This window comes from Mchenga conophoros, linkage group LG3 (assembly GCF_057382185.1).
Source record: "Mchenga conophoros isolate Kocher_MC1m ecotype Shallow Benthic linkage group LG3, M_conophoros_male_GT1.1, whole genome shotgun sequence".
In the NCBI taxonomy this organism is placed as follows: domain Eukaryota; kingdom Metazoa; phylum Chordata; class Actinopteri; order Cichliformes; family Cichlidae; genus Mchenga; species Mchenga conophoros.
This window is the reverse complement of record NC_140528.1, coordinates 13,816,747-13,836,305: the sequence shown is the minus strand read 5'-3', so window position 1 is coordinate 13,836,305 and position 19,559 is coordinate 13,816,747. Positions and strand designations below refer to the sequence as shown.

General features: G+C 41.8%; 2 protein-coding genes across 2 annotated transcripts; one reads left to right on the top strand and one right to left on the bottom strand.

Annotated features, from left to right (window-relative positions):
• The first annotated feature begins 4,511 nt into the window (after positions 1-4,511).
• LOC146577342 (uncharacterized) lies at positions 4,512-9,922 on the top strand. The gene is made up of 2 exons (XM_085267654.1): positions 4,512-5,409; positions 9,891-9,922. The coding sequence occupies exons 1-2, from the start codon at positions 4,518-4,520 to the stop codon at positions 9,920-9,922; spliced, it is 924 nt and encodes a 307-aa protein (XP_085123780.1). The 5' UTR covers positions 4,512-4,517.
• Positions 9,923-11,828: 1,906 nt separating this feature from the next.
• Positions 11,829-12,830, bottom strand: LOC146577341 (Fc receptor-like B). The gene is made up of 3 exons (XM_085269417.1): positions 12,726-12,830; positions 12,401-12,646; positions 11,829-11,910 (listed from the first exon to the last, which is right to left on the bottom strand). The coding sequence occupies exons 1-3, from the start codon at positions 12,814-12,816 to the stop codon at positions 11,864-11,866; spliced, it is 384 nt and encodes a 127-aa protein (XP_085125543.1). The 5' UTR covers positions 12,817-12,830; the 3' UTR covers positions 11,829-11,863.
• Between the last annotated feature and the right edge of the window lie 6,729 nt (positions 12,831-19,559).

Here is a 19,559-nt window from a genome sequence, read left to right as displayed (position 1 = left end):
CCTGAGAGGGGCCAACATGTGAGTTTGTGGAATGTTCTTTGTCTGTGTGTCTGTATATAAGATGTAAGGGCGGTGGCCACAATTCAGAGATGGTCCTGGTGTTTCACTGGGATGCTCTCTCCACATTGCAATGTGTTTATTAAACCCACTTAAATCAAGCTCACTTAGTGTGTTGCAGGTTATTGTTAAAATTTCCATAACAATTATCTTAAAAGAAACACAAGCACATATTGTCTGCTTCCCTGACCTTGCCTGATAGTGTGTGTGTGTGTGTGTGTGTGTGTGTGTGTGTGTGTGTGTGTCCGCCCTAACATTCCCTCACTCTACAGTTCCAATAGTGAAAATTCCGGAACCTTCCCCCCTCTGTATGAAAGGGCCTCTCTTTACAGAAAGCAGCTGGGAGGTTGGAGGGAGTGGTCTTTGTTTTACAGAGCAGAGTGACGTCATCTCCCTCCATCACAGGGAGGACAGGACTCTGCAGGATCACTGATCCACCTCAACACAGAGACAAACTACAGCATTTCATCCATTTACACACAGCTTCATCAACACTAACTCCACACACTCAGCTTACCAGTGATTATAGTAATAGTAATAGGTCATAGTAATGTGTCATCTCAAACCCCATTGCTGTCATGTTTTCTGACCAGTTCATAGTGGAGCTGTTGTAACAGCTGGACACACATTCTGTCATGTTATCTTCACCTAGTATAGCTACATTGGGTAGCTGTGCTGTGCTGGATCATTGGTGTCTCTCTCCCCTCCCTCCAGGACATTTACAGCACCCGTCTCACTAAAAAAGCCCTTTGCATAGCGGCTGATCCCACGCACCCAATGCAAAGCTTCTTCAAGCTGCTGCCGTCGGGGAGGAGACTGCGGAGTCTCCAGGCCAGGACCAGCAGGCTGAAGGACAGCTTCATCCATCAGGCTGTCAGGAAGCTTAACTCCCTCCCGATTCTGCCCCCTCTCCCCTCTCTCCTCCACGGTCTCACTGAACTCTGTCACACACACACAAACACACACACTCTCTGACTCACTCACTGGCCTGCACCAGTTACCAGTCACTTTGTGGAGCATTGGACTGCCATTACCTCACAAGACTTTGTTGTTACACTTTCTCTTACCGTACACTACTAAATCTCCATTTGCACTATTTGCCTATTTGCACTACTCTGCCTGGTTTACACTCAATGTCACTTACCCATTATATTGTATATTGTATAGCTTTCTTGTTATATGTAAAATTTTATTTATTTAAATTTTTACTTTTTAATTATTTTACTTGCATTTTTAATCACTTTTATATTTAAATATATTTAAATGTTCATTTGCTATTTATCTAGGGATTGAGAGTAACGCAATTTCTATTCTCTGTATGTCCTGTACATGTGGCAGAATCGACAAATAAAGTTGACTTTGACTTTGACTTTGACTTTGATACATATTATGCACTCTTTAACTGTAATACTTTTCACTGTACAGTTCCAGCTGGATGGAGACTCTCCATGACCACTGGTGTCAGTTTTGAATACACACATTTGGGTAAATTTTGGTAACAGTAGTGTTTTTAATGATTTGGGGAAATAAACTGCACATGGCACACTTGTGTCTGTGGTTTGGGATGCCTTATTACTCCTATAACCTACAGTTGTTTGCAAGTGTTAAGTTTGTATTCACTCACTGATTTTGGTTTCTAGGTGACTGGGGTGTGGATGTTGGCTCCAGGCAGAGCCAAGAGTTAGACCCACTTAACATGACATTAATATTAATTTCATTCTCTAACACAGGGTTTGCAGGGCTGGAGCGAATTTACTCAGGAGGAGAAGCCCTGATGTTGTCTGAGAAATGATCTAACTAATCTTTTCCTTTTTGTTATTCTCCTAGTTCTGATGAGTTGACTCATGGGAGAGAACATGTGTCAAAAGGAGGGATTCCAGAATAAACATGAAACAATGTTTTTCAAACGTTGTTTCAAAAACAATGTTTTTCATTAGTTTTTTATGATGTTTTTGTCTGTGGCTTTTTACTGTGATTTGTTGGATTAACAGTTCATGTACAGGTATTAATCTTATACAGGTGGTACACCCATGTTCAAATGAGGTTTTGATAACCTATAAGCAGTGATGGGAATAACGGCATTACTAACGGCGTTACTTTTTTCAGTAACGAGTAATCTAACTAATTACTATTTCTATCGTTACAACGCCATTACAGTTACTAACAAGAAAACGCGGTCCGTTACTATTTTTAAACAAACAGACAGTTGAAGCTGTGTTCAGCTTACCGCATCTTATATCAGTTGCACGGAAGTAGCTGTAAGTAATCTGGACGCTACAGCTTTAAGCAGCTGCGCGCTCCCGCGGGCGGTAATCACGATCGCTGTCTGGAGCACAACACCTGGAGCTAAGGGAGCAAAACAATCGCATGAGTGCTGCTGTTTGACTGAAGAAGGATAAAGTAGTCGCCGTTTTTTCCTGGGTTAGGGTTACTGCTGTCTCCAGGTAGAAAAAGGAGTGATACACCTGCTGCTGTCAGACCTGCAGGTATCAGGCTGTGATGTTCTCCTTTATAGTGGACAGATCTTTTTTTTTTCGGAGTGGCACAAATAATTTGTGTGGTATCTTATTGTGCCACCCAAGAGGGATCAGTGAATGAATGCAGATGACACCTGATTAAACAGTCAGGCAGTTTTGCCTGAAGTAGTTCTGTGTGTTTTTGAGTTAAGGTGGTCGTTGGTGTGAAGTTAATAATCATTTTATTAATGATATGCAATCACATGACTCTCCGAACATCACAAACTCTGTTAGAGTCCTGAACATGAGTAAAAGTGATTGGAGTAATTATAGCATGCAAGCTCTACAGCAACTTGTGCGCATTTTGTACGGTAGCTAGACTGATTTTCTAGCATGTCAGTTCCTGATGCGTAGGTGCATTAGGTCCTCATTGTCTGAGTAAACATAGTAACACAGTTGTGAGTTCTTTTGACATGTGTACTCAACTTTGACACATTGTTTAACACCCTAAAGGTAAGATTTTGAGTTCATCACATTTCATTGAGGGATTTTGATAGGTCTCAAACATGCTGGAAGCACCTAAAGAAGGACGTTGTTCTTCCAGAGGTAAATGTGGTTGTTTTGGTTTCCCACTGATGTGGGGTCAGTAAAGATCTTTTACACCTTTTAAATGGGCTGATGGCCCTACAACAGTGCAGAGTACAGTACACTGCATAGATAGAGAGGAAAGATCTATCACTCTGTTGTAAATTTAGCTCAGAAGTGTTTTACATATGTTGGCTGTGTGGAAATTCGTAGCTACTTCTGGATTTTACTCTAGAACTCGAGAAGCACTAACATTAGTGTTAGTTTATGTTTGTGGTATTCACTTACCTATAGGTACAAATATAGTCACTGTCCTTTATGGGAAACATCTGGACAGGCCAAAGAAAATGGCACAAAGGAGTGTGTGTGATGTTTGGTGAGGCATGTGTGCCTCAATCCCTAATAACACAGGGGATGAGGGGTTTGTTTTTTTTTGTTTTTACAGGAACAGTTAATACATTGGGAAACATGGGTTGATGGATGTAATGATAAAGTGGGAAAATATATCACACACTGAAAAACTTCCTTATGTAAATAACAGGTTCTTGTGAAAGAGCACCTTTATGTAACTAAGGTTGAAGTTTTCTTTGCAAATGAACAACCAAGGCTTTTTCATTTTTGTATATGGTCTCATATTGTGTTTTCTTTTATGATATAACTGCCATCCTTCAAACAAAGGGTGGAGACCCAAATGGAGAGAAGATGACCATTGAATATGAATTTGTTGGTTCCTTCTGACTATAGGGAGGATGCACATTGTGAATTCCTTTAGTACACAAATCTCCATATGTTTTTATGTGATTCTTAATTAATTATTTTAAATTCTTAATTGTGGTATCACAAAGGGTGGAATGTGGTGGCAGATTTATTTTCTCATGTATTAATCACATATATAATCATACCACATTAGTTACAGTAATATCACTTCCTCACTTTACTATAGTATGAGCACTACTGTCACTAGTTTGGAATGTTAACACGGTGAGGCCATTGTAATGGAGGGTGTCCCAAATTCTTTTATTTGAGGATGAGAACAAAGAAACACTGGTCTTGTACAATGATTTTATTGAACACACGCGTGGGGAGATGTACGTGGGGCGCGTGGGGCGGCCAAGGAGAAAACAAGGTTATAATTCTCTCTGTTTGTTTTTTTGGTCCTTGGTCTTCGCTCGCTCTGCTGTAGAGTATCACTTCCTGTTTCTGCTCAAACAAAGTGGTGTTTCTGAGTAGCTTATCTGCTTAGAAATTTAATTAAAAACTTTTAAATACATTCTTTTTTCATAGTATAATCTTCACGTGCTTCATCTGAAGCACCCTTTCTGTGTGATCACTACCTAATTCATAGCCAAAGTATTCACTCACTGTCTCTGTACACTGTTTCGCTAGCTTAGCTTAGCTCGTAGCCGACTCGTTAGCACCATGGCTACTTCACCTGTCCCTCCTGCACTTTCTTGCTCATTGTGTCAGATGTTTAGTTACTCCTCAGCCTCCTTTAGCAGTAATGATACCTGTAACAAATGTAGCATATTTGCAGCTCTGGAGGCCAGGATTACTGAATTGGAGACTCGGCTTCGCACCCTTCATTCACCTGTAGCTAGCCAGGCCCCTGTAGCTGGTGCAGCCGAAGATAGCGTAGGCCCCACTAGCTGTTCCCCGGCAGACCCCAAGCAGCTGGGGAAAGAGGGCGGCTGGGTGACCGTGAGGAGGAAGCATAGTCCTAAACAGAAGTCCCAGGTACACCACCATCATGTGTCTAACCATTTTTCCCCACTTGGCGACACACCCACCGGGGGTCAAACCCTGGTAATTGGTGATTCTGTTCTCAGACATGTGAAGCTAGAACCGGCAACCATAGTCAGTTGTCTTCCAGGGGACAGAGCAGGCGACATTGAAGGAAATTTAAAACTGCTGGCTAAGGGTAAACGTAAATACAGTAAGATCATAATTCACGTCGGCAGTAATGACACCCGGTTACGCCAATCAGAGGTCACTAAAATCAATATTGAATCGGTGTGTAACTTTGCCAAAACAATGTCGGACTCTGTAGTTTTCTCTGGGCCCCTCCCCAATCAGACCAGGAGTGACATGTTTAGCCGCATGTTCTCCTTAAATTGCTGGCTGTCTGAGTGGTGTCCCAGAAACGATGTGGGCTTCATAGATAATTGGCAAACCTTCTGGAGGAAACCTGGTCTTGTTAGGAGAGACGGCATCAATCCCACTTTGGATGGAGCAGTTCTCATTTCTAGAAATATGGACAAATTTATTAAACCCCCCAAAATATGTCTATCCAGAGTTGAGACCAGGAAGCAGAGTTGCAGTCTTACACGCCTCTCTGCAGCTTCTCTCCTCCTGTTACCCCCCCCAAAAACCCATCTCCATTGAGACCGTGTCAGCTCCCAAACAGACAAAAAACAAACTAAAAAATCACAAAGAAAGAACAATACAGTATCCACATCTGAACCAAAGAGTAAAACAGTGAAATGTGGATTATTAAATATTAGGTCTCTCTCCTCCAAGTCTCTGTTAGTACATGACTTAATAATTGATCAACAAATCGATTTACTCTGCCTTACAGAAACCTGGTTGCAGCAGGATGATTATGTTAGTTTAAATGAATCAACACCCCCGAGTCATTCTAACTAGCAGAAACCTCGAAGCACAGGCCGAGGGGGCCGTGTGGCAGCAATTTTCCACACCAGCCTATTAATTAACGAAAGACCAAGACAGACTTTTAATTCATTTGAAAGCCTGATGCTTAGCCTTGTCCACCCCAGCTGTAAAACTCAGAAACCAGTCTTACTTGTTATCATATATCGCCCACCTGGGCCTTACACAGAGTTTCTCTCTGATTTCTCAGACTTTTTATCTGATTTAGTGCTCAGCTCACTAAAAATGACAGCCTCAACATGGCATTTAACCTGTTATTAGACTCAATTGGCTTCTCTCAAAATGTAAAAGAACCCACCCACCACTTTAATCACACTCTAGATCTTGTTTTAATATATGACACAGAAACTGAACATTTAACAGTGTTTCCTGAAAACCCTCTCCTGTCTAGGGATGGGTATTGTTTAGGTTTTATCCAATACCAGTACCAAACCGGTACTTTTGAAACGGTGCCGGTACTTAAACAGTGCTCAAACTGGTGATTAAAGAATGGAGAACACACACTTTGTCCAAAAACCTCTCATGTTCAGCTGTTTTTTTGTAAAAAGATAACAATGTTAGCCTTTTCTGCAGCTATAGGGCATATATGGTATCACTCTTGGCTGGAAGCAGTGCTTAAACAATGGAAAAAACACAAACTTTGTCCAAAAACCTCTCATGTTTAACTGTTTTCCACTTTTTCTTTGGTCGTTTTAGCTTTTTTGGCCAGGGTGAAGGGAGTATCTGCCATCAAACAAGAAGACAGCCGCATGTAGCTATGATGATGTTTGCTAGTTCACCTTACATGCATTAATGTAATAACGTGGTTAGCCTACTCAACGTAAATTACACACGAACAACATTAAGCTACTCACGCAGAGGAGAACGGCTGCTGCTGACATCATCATCCGTCATCATTTCTGCTACACTGGCAGGGCTAGGGGCCAGGACTCTCCTCTTCGGGTTTTTGGGGGATGTCGCTAACCGGATACCGGTACCCATCCCTACTCCTGTCTGATCATTTCCTGATAACATTTACAATAGTTGATTACACAGCAGTGGAGAGTAGACTTTATCACAGTAGATGTCTTTCTGAAAGTGCTGTAACTAAGTTTAAGAATATAATCCACCCACTGTTATCATCTTCAATGCGCTGTACCAACATAGAGCAGAGCAGCTATCTGAACGCTACTCCAACAGAGGTCGATTATCTTGTTAATAATTTCACCTCCTCACTACGTACGACTCTGGATACTGTAGCTCCTGTGAAAACTAAGGTCTCAAATCAGAAGTACCTGACTCCGTGGTATAATTCTCAAACACGTAGCCTAAAGTAGATAACTTGAAAGCTGGAGAGGAAATGGCGTGTCACCAATTTAGAGGATCATCATTTAGCTTGGAGAAATAGTTTGCTGCTTTATAAGAAAGCCCTCTGCAAAGCCAGAACATCTTACTATTCGTCACTGATTGAAGAAAATAGGAACAACCCCAGGTTTCTCTTCAGCACTGTAGCCAGGCTGACAAAAAGTCAGAGCTCTACTGAGCCAACAATCCCTTTAACGTTAACTAGTAATGACTTCATGAACTTCTTCACAAATAAAATTTCAATCATTATCAAAAAATTGCCAATAATCATCCAACAGATTTAATATTATCTATAGCTACTTTTAGTACCATTGATATTCATTTAGACTCTTTGTCTCCAATTGATCTTTCTGAGTTGACTTCAATAATTACTTCCTCCAAACCATCAACGTGTCTTGTCCTGCCATTAATTAATTCTTCAATCTTAAATATGATCAACCTATCTCTAATAATCGGCTATGTACCACAGGCCTTCAAGCTGGCTGTAGTTAAACCTTTACTCAAAAAGCATCTCTAGACCCAGCAGTCTTAGCTAATTATAGGCCAATCTCCAACCTTCCTTTCATATCAAACATCCTTGAAAGAGTAGTTGTCAAACAGCTAACAGATCATCTGCAGAGGAATGGCTTATTTGAAGAGTTTCAGTCAGGTTTCAGAGCTCATCACAGGACAGAAACAGCTTTAGTGAAGGTTACAAATGATCTTCTTATGGCCTCTGACAGTGGACTCATCTCTTTGCTTGTCCTGCTAGACCTCAGTGCAGCGTTCGATACTGTTGACCATAATATCCTATTAGAGTGATTAGAACATGCTGTAGGTATTACAGGTACTGTGCTGCAGTGGTTTGTATCATATCCATTTAATAGACTCCAATTTGTACATGTAAATGGAGAGTCCTCTTCACACACTAAGGTCAACTATGGAGTTCCACAGGGTTCAGTGCTAGGACCAATTCTGTTTACATTATACATGCTTCCCTTAGGCAGCATCATTAGAAGACATAGCATACATTTACACTGCTATGCTGATGACACCCAGCTCTATCTGTCCATGAAGCCAGATAACACACAACAATTAGTTAAACTGCAGGAATGTCTTAAAGACATAAAGACCTGGATGGCCGCTAACTTTCTGCTTCTTAATTCAGATAAAACTGAGGTTATTGTACTCGGCCCTGAAAATCTTAGAAATATGGTATCTAACCAGATTCTTACTCTGGATGGCATTACCTTGGCCTCCAGTAATGCTGTGAGGAACCTTGGAGTCATTTTTGACCAGGACATGTCCTTCAGCGCACATATTAAACAAATATGTAATACTGCGTTCTTCCATTTGCGCAACATCTCTAAATTAGAAATATCCTGTCTCAGAGTGACACTGAAAAACTAGTTCATGCATTTATTACTTCCAGGCTGGACTACTGTAATTCATTATTGTCAGGATGTCCTAAAAACTCCCTGAAAAGTCTTCAGCTAATCCAAAATGCTGCAGCAAGAGTCCTGACAGGGTCTAGAAAGAGAGAGCAGATTTCTCCTGTTTTGGCTTCCCTTCATGGGCTTCCTGTTAAATCCAGAATTAAATTCAAAATCCTGCTCCTCACATACAAGGTCTTAAATAATCAGGCCCCATCTTATCTTAATGACCTTGTAGTACCATATCACCCTATTAGAGTACTTCGCTCTCGCACTGCAAGCCTACTTGCTGTTCCTAGAGTATTTAAAAGTAGAATGGGAGGGAGAGCCTTCAGTTTTCAGGCCCTTCTTCTGTGGAACCAGCTTCCAGTTTGGATTCAGGAGACAGACACTATCTCTACTTTTAAGATTAGGCTTCAAACTTTCCTTTTTGCTAAAGCATATAGTTAGGGCTGGACCAGGTGACCCTGAATCCTCCCTTAGTTATGCTGCAATAAATGTAGGCTGCCGGGGATTCCCTTGATGCATTGAGTTTTTCCTTTCCAGTCACCTTTCTCACTCAGTATGTGTTAATAGACCTCTCTGCATTGAATCATATCTGTGATTAATCTCCGTCTCTCTTCCACAGCATGTCTTTATCCTGTCTTCCTTCTCTCACCCCAACCGGTAGCAGCAGATGGCCCCGCCCCTCCCTGAGCCTGTTTCTGCCGGAGGTTTCTTCCTGTTAAAAGGGAGTTTTTCCTTCCCACTGTCGCCAAAGTGCTTGCTCATAGGGGGTCATATGATTGTTGGGTTTTTCTCTGTATCTACTGTACAATATAAAGCACCTTGAGACAACCTTTGTTGTGATTTGGTGTTATATAAATAAAACTGAATTGGATTTAATTGAATTAAGAGTTTTCGGAATGTTTTTTGTCTGTGCGTCTGTAAATAAGATGCAAAGGCGATGGCCACAATTCAGAGATGGTCCTGGTGTTTCACTGGGATGTTCTCTCCAGATTGCAATGTGTTTGAAATCCACTTCAAATCAAGCTCACTTAGTGTGTTGCAGGTTATTGTTAAATTTTCCACAACAATTATCTTGGTTAAAGAAACACAAGCACATATTGTCTGCTTCCCTGACCTTGCCTGATAGTGTGTGTGTGTGTGTGTGGGGGGGGGGGGGGGGGGGGTCTGTGAGTGGGGTAAAGCCTTGAGCATGTGAGTCTATATCTAACTGTTTTCTTCCCTCCTGTTTTTGATTTATTTTCTCATAGTCCCAATAGTGAATGTTCCAGAACCTTCCCCCTTGCATATGAAGGGGCTGTTATTAAGCCATCCACTCGGGTAATTTGCAGTCTTCACTTTCGCAATGCTCTTTCTCCTGCAGGAATGCTTCCTTCTCTTCCATGTGCCCTGTAATAGCTTACAGTGGAGATAAGGCGGACAAGTAGTGCCCTAGCACAAGGTATAAGGCATCAACCACACACTGAACAGTTTCCTCGCATGGGGTCATAGTAAGGTGTCATCTCAAACTCCATTGCTGTCATGTTTTCTGACCAGTTCATAGTGCAAATGTTGTAACAGCTGGACACACATTCTGTCATGTTATCTTCACCTAGTATAGCTACATTGGGTAGCTGTGCTGACATACATATTATGCACTCTCTAACTGTAATACTTCTCACTGTATAGTTTGCATACTTGGAAGTATGCAAACTATACAATGAGAAGTATTACAGTTAAAGACTCACCCATTCTGCTCTAAGGGGATTAGAAACTTCTCTTTCCTGCTTCCCATCTAAATGGCTGTCGTCACGTGGACCCCACCCTGACCCTATAGGGATTTGGAGTTGACGTCATGCCGCAGTGCATTGTGGGATCGCGGCGCTATGTCAGAAGGCAACAAATCAAAACAAACACACTGTGTTGGAAGCAGGACTGTCAGAACCATGCTTAAAATCAGCGCAAAAGACAAAGGGCTGTATCACGACTGATTGTGCCCAGACGCCAAGAGACAGTACTTGGAAAAAATAGTGTGCATCGGTAATGTGGACCCGTATGAAAAAAGGCAGTGGAGTGAAAACCCAGACAGCCTACCGCCTTTGTCCTATCCCAATATCTTCACGTTCCTTGTCTGTGGATTCAGCGCATACACGGCGAATCATTTTCGTAATTATAAATCCCTGGAGGCGCACATCTAATTCACAAACGGTTGAGTACAAGATTTTGCCGTTTTTAAGCCTCCACGTTGTGAGTACGTTGACCATATGACCAAGATACAGCCAGAGGTTGCACATAACATTGACTTCTCCTCAGCACCTGCCCCAAAATTTGCTCTAGATGAATGATTCACGATTGATGCCAGCTGTGCGTTGCCATGTAAATAGTTTGCATTTCATGTGTATGTACTTGCTAAGTACATGTGAACAGATCGTGAATAAAAAAAAAAAATAAACATACTTTTTTTCTGTTTTATTGAATCCACTTTACAGAAAGTACAATTATTTACAATGAACTGTACATGCAACACAGCAGTTTTATGAATATTCAACAAGAGCAAGTTTCATTTGGCCCTGGTTTGACAACCACACTGGGGCACATATTCACCAAAACACAGCACACCTTAACAATCTTATCAAGCAGTGTTGTGTCTTCACCCTCACATGATATGAGTAATCGGATTGGCATTGTAGTGTGTAGCATTTTGAGCACAAACTACCTATTACTCGCTCAACATGAATTCTCAGGTGGGCAATTGCTCTCGTTTGGGGATGGCAGAGAACTCAATATCCGCTCGTCTGACCGATGCAATCCGAGCCTGACGTCTTCGTTTAGTATTATCAGATACACGAGATCCCTCCCGTTGCCTCCAGGAGGGGAAACGATGAAAAGACAGCCCATTTTCCAGCTTCTTGCCTTCCCTATTGTGTGATCTACCATTCCAACGGACAACACAGCAAGTACGAACCATAGCTGACGCTCCCGTGTGCTTTGCTTGGCCTACTGTCATGGAGGGAGGGACGTTGCCCCCCTCCCATGACATCACCCTCCAAAACCCTATAGTGAGTAATGTTACCAACGAGAGCAAGACCCAAAAATCACACGTCTCCCCGCCATTCTAAATGAGCCTGTGGATCAGTTGTTTTATTCACCAGTTTGAGACCGGAACGACACTAAAAGTCGCTCGCCGTTTGTAGCCGGACTTCCACCACTACCCTGTTTCGGCCGGGGAATTGTTTGACTACCTTACAATGGCTCAGGTGAACCCACGTCGGTCATTCAGCCATTTTCAAAGCTGTTGGGGTGGCCAGTAGAACCTAGAATGGTCCCTTCCACCGGGAGTTGGTCCAATGCTTCCTCTTAATCACTTTGATGAGCACCCGGCTCCCGACAGTCAGCTTTGGTACCTGTGAACACACAGCAGAACAAGGCAGCTTGTTTGCTTCAACCACTTCTTTTGTCCTTAATATTTTGCACATCTAGGGTTTGCAGTTTTTGCCTGTTGCTCATCCTGGCTCAACGCTAGAAGAGTAAACTGTCTACCATGAACTATTTCAAAAGGGGTCCACCTGCTGTAGTGGGTGTTATTCTCATGTAAAGTTTCAGAGCTTCTCTGAGAAGCAGCAAACAGCTAGATACACACTCATTTGCTCAAGACTGTGCCCCACTCATAGTGGAGACATAGTACCAGACACCTGCTGACGCGCTATTACACAATCTATATGCTGTCCTAGAAAACAAGTCAAAAAAACTCAAAACCTATTCACCCTGAAAGAGGTGGTACCAGGAGTAGGTGTGGTGGTGTGTTTGTCTAAAATAAAGCAAACACAATCATTAAGTTGTCGTCACATTGTGAATGTTGAAAGCTGCAGAAACACAGACAGGTGAGTGTGTCACCTGTGACAGTGATCCAGCTGGATGGAGACTCTCCATGACCGCTGATGTCACACTTGTAGAGGCCTTCATCAGACCTGGAAACATGCTGGATGGTCATGTGACCTGTAGGCTGCTTCCTGATGAGGGAGCCATCTTTATAGAAAGCAGCTGGGAGGTTGGAGGGAGTGGTCTTTGTTTTACAGAGCAGAGTGACGTCATCTCCCTCCATCACAGGGAGGACAGGACTCTGCAGGATCACTGATCCACCTCAACACAGAGACAAACTACAGCATTTCATCCATTTACACACAGCTTCATCAACACTAACTCCACACACTCAGCTTACCAGTGACTGTCAGGTTAACCATGTTACTGATGGGACCCTCTCTGGACTCACACCAGTAAACTCCACTGTCCTGTGTTAAGATGTAGCTCATGTTACAGGAACAATTACCTGAAGTAGCTTTTTTTCACCATTCAGCTTCACACTGAGTCCGCTGTGAGGATTAAAAAAGCGAACAAAGAAAACTTTTGGCCTGTTCTACTTTTGTGAACACTGATGTATGTAATTACTTTTCATTTCATTTCTGTTTTATTCCTGAGCTCCATTGTGAGACATGAACCCAATCAGGTCATATCAGTGAGCATTTATCAGGTTTAAACTGTGACAGAAGAAGGTTACTGACCTTGGTTTGTTGTGCAGCTCAGCAGTGAGATCAGAACTAAAGAGAAATGACACTCAGGTTAATTTGAAGTGAACATAAAGAACAACTCCACACAAACAGCTGACAAACACACAAACTCATCTCTCTCTGATTTATCTGCTCATTTTCTATTTGATTCCAGTGGGTGTGGGAGCTTGACAGGGAAACTGTGGTAGGCCAAGGGTACTGAAACAGAAGGAAAGGGTGGTCAGAGATGTCCAGTGAAAGGTTCAGTAATCAAACTGTGTTGCCTTATTTGCACGCAGATGGAGAGAAGCAAGAGAGGAGCGTGTGAGGCAGTGGTCCGGTTGAGTCCAGTGTGCTACGCTGGAGAGCAGAGAGGCAGGCAGGTGAGAGTGACAAGATCATCAGGGCTTTGTTACTGACAGCAGCAGTACAGTGGAGATCAGCATCCAATTAAGTGAGTACAGCGAGGTTTGAGAGGTGGTTTCCATGAACCTACTAGCAAACAGAAGATCAAGGTAAGTACAAACAGTATTATAGAGAAGGGAGATGTGAGGCCGCAAACTAACATGGGTTACCCAACAACTTGGCAAAGACTAGTCGTGAGCAGTGGTCTTTTATACTGCCAGTATGATTGCCATGAGGTGGCAATCGAGAAAGGAGAGATGAGTACTTCACCCAGAGGAGGAGAGCAGATGCTGTGGAAAATTACCATGATACACCCTATTTCTTTTACTCTCTGTTTTTCAGCTCCATCTTTTCACCACTTCATTCACCACACCAAATTCTGCTCTACAAGCTGCGTAGAAGTTAGCTATAAAGTGTTTCTAGCAGCTGGTGTCATACTTGCTAGGCAAACTGAGCAGCAAGTCTCAGGCTAGACCATCCCATTTAACAGCCTTTTTGTTTTATTATATGATATAATACTTGTTCTGAAGGCAGGACTGTGTTGCAGTTTTTAGCCTCACCACTAGAGAGTGCGGCCATTTTGTGAGTAATGTTGTACTGTTCATGGAGGCAGTGTTAATGCAGAGTTATGCTTGGGAGTATTTGTGGGTACTTTGAGGGTGTGTATCCTTAAGACTGGTGATTTACAGGATATTTCTTGTTTAAGAATGTTAGCCTCTCTGGTTTATCGCGCTCGACATCTTCTGTCTGTACATTTCACTCACGCTAAGTTATTGCTAAACTAATTTAAGTTTGGCTAGGCCAAGCTAAGTATTGTTTTGAGCTGGTGATTTTATAATGTGTATTTGCCTTCTTTTTCTCTATTTAGCATCATAAGCAAGTGGGGCTCAAAATTTGAGTGATAGAAAGATATTTGTTTTGTTATTACCAAACACGGTTAATTCTATAAGCCTAGTAATAAGGTCTACAGGATAAGTATGTGGCTTTAATATTTTATGTAGTGATTCTTGTTGTCTACATTGGATTGTAATAATAATCAAAGTGTTTTTATTGAGTTTTCAGAAAGCATATCATTCATACAGAAAAGCTTGAACTCAAGTCCTACCACACAGTGCAAGACAGAACTATACCCAGACAGAAGAAGAAAAAAAAAAGGGGGGGGGGGGGAGTTGCCAGTTATGGAGTGGACGGAAACTCATCTTCAAAATAGGAAATGAAAGGCTGCCAGACCTTAAAGAATTTCTTGGTGTTGCCCTGTATAGTAAATCTGAGATGTTCTAATTTGAGGTATGCCATCACCTCCTCCACCCAGCGTTTATGGGATGGCGGTGTTGCCTTTATCCAGTTAAATAGAATCAATCTCCTTGCCAGCAATGAGGCGAATGCTATTGCCTTCCTCTGAGAGGCTGTTAGTTGAGTTTCCCTCGGTGCCACACCAAAGATGGCTGTCAGAGGCATTGGTTCTATATCCTTATTAGAAATGAATGAGAATGTTCTAAAGATGTTAGCCCAAAAGTCTTTCAGCCTGGAACAAGACCAGAACATGTGGCATAAGTTGGCTGGCACCTGTTTACATCTGGGGCAGGTCGGATCGGCCCCCTGGTACATTCTTGCCAGTTTCTCCCTTGCCAAATGGAGTCTGTGCAACACCTTGAACTGTATCAATCCGTGTCTCACACATATAGAAGCAGAGTGTACTAGATCTAAAGCCCCCCCCCCAGTCAACCTCTGAAATGTCCAGCTCCAATTCTTCCTCCCATTTCCGTCTTACATTGTCCAGGGAGGGGGAAGCCACATTCTGAATACGTGCATATAGCGTGGAGATTGTCCCCTTAGCAGTCGGATCTGTGTCCATCAACTCGTCTATCCATCCGCTTTGTGGAAGCTCGAGGGAGGGGCTGAATGACTTTTTCACAAAGTCCCGAACCTGGAAATATCTAAAGTAATTAGTCTTGGAGGAGATTCCATAGTCCTTTTCCAGTTGAGCAGCAGACATAAAAGTACCATTTTTAAAAAGATCTTTGACACATTCCACCCCAGCTCTATGCCATTCCCTAAAGGCTGTTCCCCCGAGGGCTGGGGGAAACAAGTGATTTCCATAGATGGGAGCAGACAGGAGGGCGGTTCTGTTTTTAAAATGTGATCTGAATTGAGTCCAAATTTTCAGAGAATGAGATACCACCGGGTTGTTTGTGTAAAGATGTTTGCTCAAGGGTAGAGGAGCGCAGACCAGGGAGCGCAGGGACACTGGACTAGAAACATACCTTTCCATATGTACCCATATTGGGGTTTCATCCTCATCTAACTCTTTGACCCAAAATAACAACTTATGTATATTAGCAGCAAAATAATAGTGCATATAGTTCGGCAGAGCCAGGCCTCCCTCTTCTTTCTGTCTCTCAAGAAACTCCCGTCTTATTCTGGGGACAGTTTTTTTCCAAATAAAGGCAGACGTACATTTGTTCAATTCCTTAAAAAATGATTTAGGAATGAAAATCGGTATCGTCTGAAATAAATAGAGGAGCCGCGGCAGTATATTCATTTTAACAGAATTTACCTTCCCTGCTAATGATAAGGGGAGCGATGTCCACCTTTCCATATCTAATTTCGCTTTGTCCAGTGCAACTTTAAAGTTATAGTGGACTATAAGTATATAAGTAAATCTTTATACTTACTAGTTACATTAACACCTAAATATGTGAATCTATCCTTATGTATTGCAAAGGGATAGGCCCAGAAAGAAAGTTTCCTCGCCTGTTTATTAATGGGGAAAAGAACACTTTTGTCTAAATTAATTTTATAGCCCGACACCCTCCCAAAATCTTTGATAATACCAAGGCCCACCGGGATACTAGTGGCAGGGTTTGACAGAAAAAGGAGGAGATCGTCAGCATATAAGGACAGCCTATGGTTTTGTGTCCCCCTTTGTATCCCTACCAATCCAGCAGCCTGTCTCAGCATCATCGCAAGGGGTTCAATTGCCACATCAAAGAGCAGGGGTGACAGAGGGCACCCCTGCCTTGTTCCTCGGAATAGAGAGAAGGGTTCAGATATGATATTATTCGTTCTCACCATAGCCTGGGGGCTCGAATAAATTATTTTAATCCACGAGCAAAATGTTGGACCAAAGCCGAATCTTTCGAGGGCCGTAAATAGATAGTAATACTCTATTCTATCAAAGGCTTTGTGGGCATCTAAGGATATCACAATCTCTGGCATAATGTTATCTCCAGCAGTATATACTACATTGAACAGACGGCGGAGATTGCTGGAGAGTTGTCTACCTGCAACAAACCCTGTCTGATCAGGATGTATTATCTTACTTATGACAAGCTCAATTCTAGCTGCCAGTACCTTGGTCAGTATTTTATAATCACATCCAAGTAAACTTACTGGGCGATATGACTCACATTTAAGTGGGTCCTTATTCTTCTTAAGGAGTACAGAGATCAAGGCCTGTGACATTGTTTGGGGCAGAGCTTTTTTATCAAGAATTTCCTGAAATATTCTGCAAAGTAAGGGAATCAGTGCGGGAGCAAATGTCCTATAAAACTCACTTGGGTACCCATCAGGGCCCGGCGCTTTTCCTGTCTTCATACTCCGAATTGCTTTGTCTATCTCCATGACAGATATGGGTCCCTCTAACCTATCTCTATCTGCTGCCTCTAGTGGTGGTATTTCAAGGTTTTCAAAAAAATTCTTCACTCGGTCCCTATCATTTATTTCTGAGGTATACAAGTCCTCATAAAAAGATTTAAATTGATTGTTAATCCCCTTCTGATCTATAATTTTATTACCCACATTGTCTCCTATCTCTACTATCATACCAGCAGCTGCTGATTGTTTCAGCTGGTAGCTCAGGAGTTTGCCGGCGCGCTCACCATACTCATAGAGATCTTGTCTCGACCTAAGATATAAATCCTCCTCGCGCTGACTTGTCAGAATGTCATATTCAGTCTGGAGCAAAATCCTTTTTCTATGCAGCTCCGCAGATGGAGTCAAAGAATTTGCCCGGTCAACTTCTTTTATTGCTGTCATTAATTCTGTGGTACGTTTCATTCTTCTTTTCCTTTCACCAGCACTGTATGAAATAATTTGTCTGCGTACGTACGCTTTTAATGATTCCCATAAAATGCCACTGCTTATATCAGGAGTATAATTAACCCTTTAAGACCTACCATAGAACCAAGTCCGCCAGAGCTTATATTATATTTTTACATGCTGTGGAGCCATTTTTGGGAGCATTTCAAGTTGCTATACATCAATACAACCATTATAGCCCAGATTTTAATAATATGTATTCATTAAGTGCATAGTAATTACATAAATTGCAAAAAAGTGCAATAAACTACAAAAAAATTGAAAATCGTTTTTGATTTTTTAACATATATTTGTAGTTAGAGAAATTTAAGAGGCTTATCCCTCAAAACTGTAAATACAAAAAAGTTGCACAAAATAGTTTCCCACCACAGGAAATTTATTTTGAGTGTCTTCATAGTTTTATTTTTGAAATACACCAATTTTTATACACTGCAGGAAAAACGAAAATAAATATTATACTGCAAATTTGCAAAAAGGCAGCATATGCATCAAAATAAACTATTTCCAGCAGTGCAATATGAGTCCTAAACATCCCAGAAACGACACAGAAAGTCATAAAGTCAAAGATAACTTTTAAAAAGAGCAGTATAGGCCCTGAGGCCCTGATCGCAAAAATGACTACATTTCCGCGAAATGACGTCACTTCCGGTTTCGGCCAGGTAATGGCGGAAATGCAAAAGTTCGCGCTGACGTCTATTCCAACGTAGGAAGTGTTTTGAACAGCTGATCGGACCGGCAAAGCGTGTTTCTGGAATATTATGTTTTTGTTCCTGCAAGCGCTTTTTATGCAGTTTTTGCAAAGCTTTATGTGGAAGGAAACCGTGACCTAGGACAAGCTGATGGCACAATATGTAAGTACAACTCCTCTGGTTTCATATGCAAAAAAAATTTTTGCGCTAGCTTACATGGTTGCAGTGCTACCGGGATTTAAAAATAGTTACGCATAACAGAGCGTTCCCGCTCCGATCGGCTCTAAAGGGTTAAGATCCAAAAAAAAAAACTATTTGCGAATTGATGAATTCTTTAAAATCATCATCAGCCAACAATCTACTATTAAGACGCCACATCCTCTGAGGTGGTGTATAGTCAGGGAATTTAAGTTTCAGTGTGACCGGGCTATAGTCAGATAGTACTATACCAGGGTATTCTACATGCATTACCATTGGGGTCAATTTCTTGTCTAACAAAAGATAGTCGATTCTAGTATAAGTTAGGTGTGGCGGGGAATAAAAGGAGTACTGTCTAACAGTCGGATTTGCATATCTCCATGGATCGAATATACCATATGTTTCACAAAAGGAGTTAACGCATTGAGCAGATTTACTTAGCACACCAGGTGTTGGGCTAGAGCGGTCCAGAGTTAAATCTAGGACACAATTCAAGTCTCCCCCCAAAATCAAATTATGTGTGTCCAAGTTAGGTAGTAACGAAAACAAATCCTTAAAAAATTGAACATTATCCCAATTGGGTGCGTATATATTTGCCAACACTACTGGCATATTGAATAATTTCCCAGCTACAATAACATATCGACCATGTTTGTCTTTTATGGCGGTTGTTTCTATGAATTGTACATTCCTGTGTATAAGGATGGCCACTCCTCGACTCTTACTATCAAAATTTGAATGATAGATCTGGTTGAAACCCCCCCTACACAGTTTAAGGTGGTCCCTGTTTAAGAAATGTGTCTCTTGCAAATATACTATCTCTGCTCCCTGGTCTCTTAAATATGAAAAAACAGAAAAAATAAAGGGACGGTGTCTGGGAAAAAATGGGGAAACAACACACACACATACACAAGTAACACACAACACATTGCATATATGAATACGAACCCAAACACAGTGCTCATCAACAAGCACTCTCGTGGCCAACCGGTCCACCCTCTCCTACACACCAAGCCTACCGTGTGCGGCTCCGTGCAAAATATCCCATGGTTCTAAAAATATAATATCACCCTCTAAGCTACCCACCTCCTAAAAAGAGGGGGAAAGAAAAAAAAA